This window comes from Herpailurus yagouaroundi, unplaced genomic scaffold (assembly GCF_014898765.1).
Source record: "Herpailurus yagouaroundi ecotype Mexico unplaced genomic scaffold, PumYag 162, whole genome shotgun sequence".
Classification (NCBI taxonomy): domain Eukaryota; kingdom Metazoa; phylum Chordata; class Mammalia; order Carnivora; family Felidae; genus Herpailurus; species Herpailurus yagouaroundi.
This window is the reverse complement of record NW_024412403.1, coordinates 5,954,421-5,963,827: the sequence shown is the minus strand read 5'-3', so window position 1 is coordinate 5,963,827 and position 9,407 is coordinate 5,954,421. Positions and strand designations below refer to the sequence as shown.

General features: G+C 49.5%; 1 protein-coding gene across 1 annotated transcript in view; it reads left to right on the top strand.

Annotated features, from left to right (window-relative positions):
- The window catches only part of PCP4 (Purkinje cell protein 4), a 61,579-nt gene that overhangs the window by 22,389 nt on the left and 29,783 nt on the right, over positions 1 to 9,407 (top strand). The window contains exon 2 of the mRNA XM_040483883.1: positions 4,311 to 4,362. Coding sequence (XP_040339817.1) covers positions 4,311 to 4,362 — 52 coding nt within the window. The remainder of the gene's footprint in view (positions 1 to 4,310; positions 4,363 to 9,407) is intronic.

Here is a 9,407-nt window from a genome sequence, read left to right as displayed (position 1 = left end):
CTACTCCAAGAACACCAAGATTTTGTAGTAGATCTCACAAGGAAGGATAGAGGACAGAGGAGTAATGCAGTCACTCGTTCTCAAAGGAAGAGTGATTTTACCATGAGCATGCAATAAGGTTGCTTCTGGGTCTATGTGTGAAGGTTGGGGCACCTCCCCATTTCCTACTGCAGCTGGCACCATTAGGACATGGGTATTAGTGATGTGTGCACACGCCTAGATGCGGCCTACATGTGATCAGACGTACCTCAGTCTCCAGTCTAAGCTCAAAGGACAAGAAGAAATGGATCCAAAGCCACTTATTTACTGGAAAGTAGTCGTGGCCAATTCCACTAGTGGAGTATCTCATATGAAGGGATTGTCCGTGAGTTTGCAACTTGGTTGAAAGAGTCAACCAGACAAATGTATGTGCTGAGTCAGACACCGCTCAGATGTCACTTCAGGCTCTGTTGGTGAGGATCCCGTGGGTGGCCAGTTCAGCACGGGCTCCACAGGCTTCAGGGAGGTGTAAGGCGACAGCACACAGCTCCAGCCATGCCAGGAGTCTCCACCTCTGAATCTCGTGTTCTGGGGCTTCCTCCCAGTCCCCCAGCAGATTCCAGCTTCGAGACATCGCCCAGTCTAGAAGCACCAGGAACTGACACTTGGTGGCGTGCGTCTGGACGGGCGGGGGACAGGAGCTGGGGGCTCACTGGCTTACCTTTCCTCCCCTGGGTCTGCTGGGTCACACACCTCTCAGAGGGGCAAGGTCAGGGTCAGGCGCACCTGGATGGCCGGCTTATGATGGGTCTGCCTTCTCTCCTTCCTTCCTCTCTAACAAAGGGTATTGCAAATGCCATTTGCCTCAGTCTCTGCTTTCTGGGAAACCAAATGAAGACAGATTCTTTGTTATTTCCCTGCAGCCCTTGGCGCAGTGGGACCGTCAGAAAAATTCCTTCAAAATTTATACCTTGAAGTACCAATCCTGCCTTTTTTATGGGTACATGGCACGTACTAGATTTTCAGAAGAAACTATCACACGCCCAGTCTTCATTTAGGCTCCTTTTAATTGGGACTTTATTAAATTCTGACATTCCTCTCTGGCACTGGTTCGGCCTCATTCCCTCCCGTCTTCTCCCTGCTTCTCTGCAGATTCTGCAGCGGTCGTGCCGACCAGCAGCCTGTACTGGAGAAGGTTCCTTAGATGGCTATTTAGCGTTTCCTTTTGTTTTTTCAATTTTTTAAATGTTTATTCATTTTTGAGAGACAGAGAGTGAGTGGGGAAGGGGCAGAGAGAGAGGGAGACGCAGAATCCGAAGCAGGCTCCAGGCTCTGAGCCGTCGGCACAGAGCCTGACACGGGGCTCGAACCCACAAACCAGGAGATCATGACCTGAGCCGGATTCAGACGCTCAACCGACCGAGCCCCCCAGGCGCCCCGGCTCTTCAGCATTTCCTAATGGTGAAGTGAGGGCAATATAGGGAGGTAGTTTTCAGGAAAATGCGTCTGTGTTCTCATAAGCTGAGTAGTTGTCTCATTGGTGATCATAAAGGCAAATTCAGTGGAAGCTTTCTCACACGAGACCCTCTGTCCCTTCAAGAGGTCTTGGGGATGGTGACAGAGACACTGTCTTGATACGTTAGAAGAGAGAATGCCATTGTGTCTGAGGAGATGAGCACAGAGCTGGCTTGAGCGGCAGGGATGCTGATTTCGGATGGCCGAGGAGGGAAGGGTCTGTTATTCTTCAGACACTTAGGAGGGCGTGGAAGAAGGTTCTGGGTCTGTGGTGGGGCAAGATGTGGTGGGCGGTCCCAGACAGGAGTGTTTTATGAATGTGAAGTTGTTAGGGTGGCGGTGGGGGTGGGGGGGAGGCTGGAGTGGGCCAGGAGGGGACCTGAACGAGAGCATCTGCGCCAAAGGCCGTGACAAGGGGCGGACAGCAAGAACCATGGCGATAAAGCAGTCGGGTGTGATGACCGCTGTAGACCCCCAGAATGGGAGAGCTCTTGGATTGTTCTCCACTGCTCTCAGCCTTCCCCGAGAAATGCTGCAAGGTCTCAGAGAATTTTGAAAAGAGATCCTCCCGGTGAATAGTTCTCTTTTGTCAGGATCATTTTCTGATCATCTCTCGTGACGCCCATCAGTTTCACCTTGCCTCCATCATATAAGACCTGACACTAAACCCCTTTCTTAGAGATCCTGAAAAAATGAACTCCTTTTCTTCCCTGTGCACCTCTCATGTCGGATCTCCTCGGGTTTCTACAATGTGACCTTTGATGGAACGAAGTATTTGTGACATTTGAAAGGTGTCAGTGTTGAAGGTTTTTAAAGACAGTGAGGGTTGACTGTGCATCTATTCTGCATCTGTATGCCATTTAATTCGACTTTATTCAGCTCTCCAACCCTGTCCTTTTATTCTCTGAGAGTTGCTTTTTCCCCCCCGGCCCCTCCCTGGGTTACGCGGGGAGGGATGGAAGGCGTAAATACTGGAGTAGTTCAGTCGCCAACAGCTGCCGCAGAGCCAGCTGGATCCTCCGCATGGGTGGTCCGATTCCCTCCAGGACAGCCACCTCACCGCCTTGAGGTTGAAAAGGGGACTTCAAAACAAGCGCAGGCGAGAAGAAAGGGGCCTTTTACTGGTAAATCTACTGTATTGAAGAAATGTGTAGTTTATTTAAATGGACATGATGCACGCTCTTGGTTGACTGTTCAGCCGATGATGCCGTGGCGTCATCGCCCTGCATGGCACGGGCCCTACTCGAAGTGTGTTGAAGAAGAGTTGATGTCTGGTTAAGCAGTGTAGCCTTTCTCCGTAAGAACACACCGGCAGGTCTAGCATTCTGAAAACTCAAGGTGTTCTACATTAGACATGAAGACGGGGCCCACGTGTATACAGTCTTTCCAACTTGGCCATTCCTTCCACCTCCTGCCACAGAGAAGTGGTTTACCTTCCCAGAACGGGACAGAGCACCCCTGAATTGGGTGGGCAATTTGCACTTCACATTGACCGGGATAGGGTGTGTGGCCGGCTGGGCGAGCCCCGGGACGCTTGGCTTTGCCACACTCTCCTGAGTAACCATCTGCGCGGGGCATCAGTAGTCCGTAGGGATGGTTCACTCGGTTTACGTGAGTCTTTACCATTCACCCGATTTATTTACACTAATTAGGACCTGAAAGCAAGATTTTTCCGGATGATCCCTCGACTGTTAATCAAGGGTGGACTAAGGATCTGGGAATTTCTTATGACAACATTGAACGCTAATGGGAGCTGATAATTATTTTCATGATACTGTTTTTATCATTGAGGCTGGAGTCCTCAACCCAAATATAAATTTTGAGGATATCCTTATCCCTCAGTGAGAGTCATCTGTAGTGGTTTTCTCCTCGTTTAGCACTCCGCCTCTCTCTCTTTCCAGGATCCTATCTAAATAGTTAGTAACAATGACAATTCCTGCAAGACGCTAACCTCTGGGCATGGAAATTCTGTCTGTAGTCTTAATGTACTACCTACTAGCTCCTGACCTTGGACAAATCAGGCTCCCTTCCTGGCTTCATTTTCTTCACCCGAAAGTTAGAAACTTTATCATCTCTTCAATCTTGTTCGACCTGAAGCACATTTTCTGAGAATGACCAGAAAATTGGATTGACACAATGCTTCTCTCTCCACGGCCTAGAACAACTCTGAGCATGATGTTAAAGACAGTAGTTGGATAAGCTCTGAAGAAACGTGTTGGTATGTTGACATGTGTAGTGCATTTCCCATGGCTCCCTAGACCTCACGGCCAGAGAATCTTGCCCAGCGACCCAAGACTAACCATAAGAGGCCAGCCTGGTAAAATGAAAGTGCACAGGGTAGGCTTAAACAAGGACGGAAAGGTGTCTCAACAGTAGGAGAAGCTGACTAAACATAATAATTTTTTTGTTGATTAACATTTTTCTTTAACAATAAGACCCTGGACATTGTGATTAGAATGACAACGGCCATCGCTGGCAAAAACGACAATTCTCATCTTCTTGACGGTGGGCACAAAGTCTTGGCCGTCCTCCTCATATTCCAGATGAGGTTTTCGTCAGTCGACAACAGCTTCCCATCTGGTGCTCCTTGGATGTGGGTCGTGGGGGGCGGGGGGGACAGTCTGTGCATCTTGAACAGACACTTCCTGGGGTTGACCCTTTCCTGGTCTCATGAGCACCACGTTTTAACCATCTGAGCTAAAGTAACACAGAATGTGATATAATGCAACAGGTATTTGCAGCACCAGAAGAGATGAAAAATAATCCTGAATACATCTGATAACAATTTCTCTCTCTCTCTTTTTTTATGCCTTTAGCGACAAGGCACTGGGGCAACCAATGGAAAAGACAAGACGTCTGGCGAAAATGGTAAGCCTACGTGCGTAGTCTAGACATTTACTTTCGCCGCCTCTGCGGCCTCGTGCACGCGGCGCGCGTGGGTAATAACGCCTCCTATCCAAACCAGCTGACCAGCCGTGTTTGTGCTTCGGGTTAGAGCGGATCCGAGCAACCCACGGCGTGCGCCATGGTCCGGTTGTTGCAAAGAAAACCAAGCTATAGCTACACGCGGTGATAAGAAAACGGTTTCCTTCCCAGAGGAGGACTCCCGTTTTGGGCGACGTGATAATTACAATGCAAATATAGTTCTGTGCTTTCTTCATTAGGGCTGGTGAGAATCGTCGTTGTTGTTGTGAGGATAAAATGAGATCACGTGACATAAGCGCTCGGTAAGCTGTGAAGCGCTCAGCTCCGGGCGGGTGGCTCTGCAGCCTGCCTCGCGTCCCAGACCCCCCCTCCCCCCGGACTTAGGACACAGAGCTCCGCACTGGCCCCAGGGAGGTCTGGATCCCGGAGGGTCGTGAGTGTGCGGCAGAGGCCAAAGCGCGTGCACGCCGGGCTGCGGTCCCCAGCCGGCCTGGATCTGTAGGAGCGATCGTCACGCACGGGGTCTGAGGCTTGGAGGGGGCGCGCCGGGTGCTAGCCCGCCCCCCCCCCAACTTTAGCGGGTGAAGGGAAGGACGCATGCTAATGGGGGCCAGAGTGTGCCCCCGGTGAGGTGGGGTTCCAGGTGTCGTCACTTTGTGTCGATGACCAAATGAACTCACGTTTCTGGAACGCGGGTCCCGCCTCCTGCCGGAAGGGGTCTGTGCCGGTGCCCGCTCCTCGGGGGGTGGGGGTGGGGTGCCCCTCTCAGTACCGGCTGCAGAAACTCCCAGCCCGCCTTCAGGGGCCTCTGCCCGAGTCTGCGCTGGGGCCCGAGCAAGACCCAGGTGCCGGAACGTTCGTCCCTCGGCGCGGCAAGGTCAGTGGGCCGGCCCCGGGGTGAAAGGGCATTGTGTGGATGGGGAGAGGGGTTGGTGGCCAAGCGTGCCCTGATCGCAGCGGGGGGGGGGGGGGCCCCGGCCTTTTCGGGGGGCCCCGGGGGGGGGGCCCCGGGGGGGGGGGGGGGGGCGGGGCCCCCCCGGGGGGGGGGGGCGGCGGCCCCCTCCCCCTCTCCCCGGTTGGTGGCACGGTGGCCGCCATCCCTTCCCGGACCCCACCGCCCCGCGATCCCGGGTCTGGAAGACCACGGAGAGCTGTCGTTTTTGTTGGTTTTGTCCGTCGACGGTTCCCATGGGAGAAACTAAAAGGGGGGGAAGATCGTTTTAAAAAAGCTTTAGGTACTAGTTCAGTAAAAATAAAGCGATAAACCTCTGACATGTTCACGCAAGTCGCATTTTAAAATAGAGAGTAATTGCATTCTCCAAAACAGAAAAAACTCTTTAGTGAAAGAGTGACAATGTTTTCCATTTTTGCAAACCTCTTTAATGGCTGGCTTAATAGAAGCCAGCTGCCTCCGTGTTCCATCCGGCGATGTCGGGTCACGTGGCCGCAGGAAAATCCCACTGTGCCCTCGTGAGAGAAGTCGGTTTAACAAAGCATTATTGTATTAGTATTTATAACAAATAATTCTGATGTGAGCGCTTCCTCAGAGGAGGGCAGCACCCCCAGGGCGCCTGGTCCACACCGTGAGAGCTCCTGTGGCTCCCGTGTCAGCCGTGAGGAGCCGGGAGTCTGCAGGGAAGGCAGAGTCAGGGCCCAAAAGGGGGCCCAGTCCCTCCTGGTCACTGTCTCTGCCCCATGGCTTCACCCTGGCATCAGACCCATAGGCGCTGGGAAGCATGCGGACACGCTCGGTGCTTTGCACCCAAGAGAATTGTCAGCTGTTACAGACGACACGACTTCCTGCCATTGTTCTTTTAAAAGTAATTTTATTTGGGGGGGGGGGTGCAGAGAGAAAGGGAGAGAGATTTTTATTTTAGTGTTTTATTGATTTATTTTGAAAGAGACAAAGAGAGAGTGAGCAGGGGAGGGGCAGAGAGAGAGGGAGAGAGAGAATCCCAAGCAGGCTCCTCGCTGCCAGCATAGAGCCCGGGGCAGGGCTCGAACTCATGAACAAACAAGATCATGACCTGAGCTGAAACCGAGAGTCTGATACTCGACTGAGCCACCCAGGCGCCCAAGGGAGAGAGAGTCTTAAGCAGACTCCACACTCAGCGTGGAGCCCAACGTGGGGCTCAGTCCTCCCACCCCAGGATTATGACCTGAGTTGAAATCAAGAGCCTAACGGTCAGTTGACTGAGCCACCCAGGCACCCCATCTGAGGTTCCATTCTGAGGCATGTAATTTCTTTCAGCCAAAACCTGATCCCTTATAGTGAAAACTAAATGTGTCTTTTCTGGAGGTATGAAAATTAGTGGAAAGAAAAATGCGAGACGCTGTGGGTAAAGCTTTCCTTTATAGAATTCTAGATATTAGAGGACATTCACTTCCGAGTAAGAAATGGGATGTTTAGAATTAGACATTCCTAGGGGCGCCTGGGTGGCGCAGTCGATTGGGCGTCCGACTTCAGCCAGGTCACGATCTCGCGGTCCGAGAGTTCGAGCCCCGCGTCGGGCCCTGGGCTGATGGCTCGGAGCCTGCAGCCTGTTTCTGATTCTGTGTCTCCCTCTCTCTCTGCCCCTCCCCCGTTCATGCTCTGTCTCTCTCTGTCCCCAAAATAAATAAAAAACGTTGAAAAAAAAATTAAAAAAAAAAAAAAAGAATTAGACATTCCTCAATAATTGTAGAACGAAGTGCTGTATGAATTCAAATTATTAACGTGTTGCACCTTAATTTCAGACGAAACTGCTCATGCATGATATATGCACACGGTATTTTATCCTAATATTAAATTTGTGCTTTGCCTCTAAAAATGAACCAAGACAAAAGTCAGGAACAACCCGGTGGTGATTGGGGTGAAGCCTTCTGGAAGAGGTCTAAAAGACATTTTCCTAAAAATCTAAGACGCTTAGTTCTTAAATTTCTTAATTTTCTTAAATTTATAGTATGAGAATGTCATCTTGGAATTTGTTTTAAACTAATATTACATTCCATTGAAATTCAAATTATTTTACTCTGTCATCACAGGAGTGAGATCTTTTGTCTGAATGTATATTTCCTATTAACACAAATGAAGGTGCCCACATATGTTGAAGGAACAGGGACCCACCAAGATGTTCCGAGAGGTGGGCAGTAGTTAAACACAAAAGGATCATCCCCAAATTTCATTATTGTCCACAAGTGTTCTCATTGCAACTATTATAAACGTACTTTAGGCCTTCATTTTACCACTTAAAGCCAAACAGACTGTAGGAGTGAGGTATGAGGGCCTTCACATTCTTGGTCAGATCGCCAGATCACAGAAGACACAAGTCAGACGTGTTAAAACTCCAGAGGGATCCAGATTGTCGGCTCTGCTGGAATTTTGTGACATTAAATATTATCTCAATTATCTCCAGGGACTCTGGATTCTTGGTATCTCAAGATTATTTTTACTGCTGGTGTTGTTGCTGTGGATGTGAAAAAGGACGTTTATCCACATTACATTCAGAATGTCCCTGAATTCTTCCTCCGTCTCTGGGATGCCAACCTCTGGACACACAACCCAGCAAATTCGAATGTTTTCCATCACTTCTGACAGGTCTTTCAGAAATTTTAGGGTTATATTTTTTATTTTTATTTTTTAACGTTTATTATTTACTTTTGAGAGAGCGAGAGAGAGACAGAACGTGAGCAGGGGTGGGGCAGAGAGAGGGAGACACAGAATCTGAAGTAGGCTCCAGGCTCCGAGCTGTCAGCGTAGAGCCTGACATGGGACTCAACCCATGAACCGTGAGATCATGACCTAGGTCAAAGTCGGACACTTGATTGACTGAGCCACCCAGGTGCCCTGAGGGGTATATTTTTTAGTTAAAAAATGAATTCATTAGGATCTTGTTAGTTCTGGGGCACATGGGTTATTAAATGTCCGACATCAGCTCATGTCATGATCTCACGGTTCGCCAGTTCGAGCCCCGCATCAGGTTCTCTGCTGTCAGCTCAGAGCCTGCTTCAGATCCTCTGTCCCTCATGCTCTCTGGCCCTCCCCCACTTGCACGTGAGGCTGTGCTCTCTCTCTCAAAAATAAGTAAACATTTAAAAAGTATTAGAAAAAAGGGGTCTTGTTAGTTCAGAGATATTCCTTCCTATATGAACGAACTACCTGCATTGGCTGATTAGTTTGGGCCGAGAACTTCATTTATCCCTTGACACAGTGTTCTTCCTGGAGGGACACAATAATTTGTCACTCCAGTTACAATTCCTGGGCTGTGGTAATCTCACACGTGTTTACAAATAGAGACACAAACCATCTGACTCCAGAGTATTCACCTCCAATCACTAGTTTGGACACAAGCAAAAGGTATTTTTCAAGTCAGTAGTTTTCCTCAGTGCCTTAATCTGTATCTTGATACTTGTCATCGGAGGGATTCCAAGAGTTAAAGTTTTTATTGACATAGAAAGTAGAAAAATACTGGAAGGAGCGTGGCCTCTGGGAGGCCTCCAGTCTGAAGGAAAGATTTACGAATAATAAACCTCTGGCAGAGCTTATGTTCAGAGCCTGGAGGCTTACCCCAGCTAAATTGAATTTCTAAAACTGGAATGGATTTCTCCTGATTTGGTGAGCTGTGATACGTTTGTTTCCAGAAAGTTCTGTCTTTGGAGGTGGAGGGCGTGAGTGCACCTGACTTCAGGAAAGTCTCCCGTCCTATCCAGGCTCTGGGTAGATGTCCAGAAGGAACGTTTTATTCTGCATCACTTGTACCACCTATGGGGCTCACAGCAGTTGTAATTTCTTTGAGGTGTGAGTGCCCGTGCCAAAATCTCAGGCGCCATGCTTGAGTAGGTGAGCCCCTTCTTTGGGAAAGGGGTTGTGGCTTGAGATACTTCTGGTAGGTGTGGGGATATGCTAGGACCACATAGCGTGCAGTTTGCTTTGATATGATTCTATGATCGCTAACAATGAATAAGATCAAATGTTGTACTGGGTGCTCTCTTCTCGTTTTTTTTTTTTT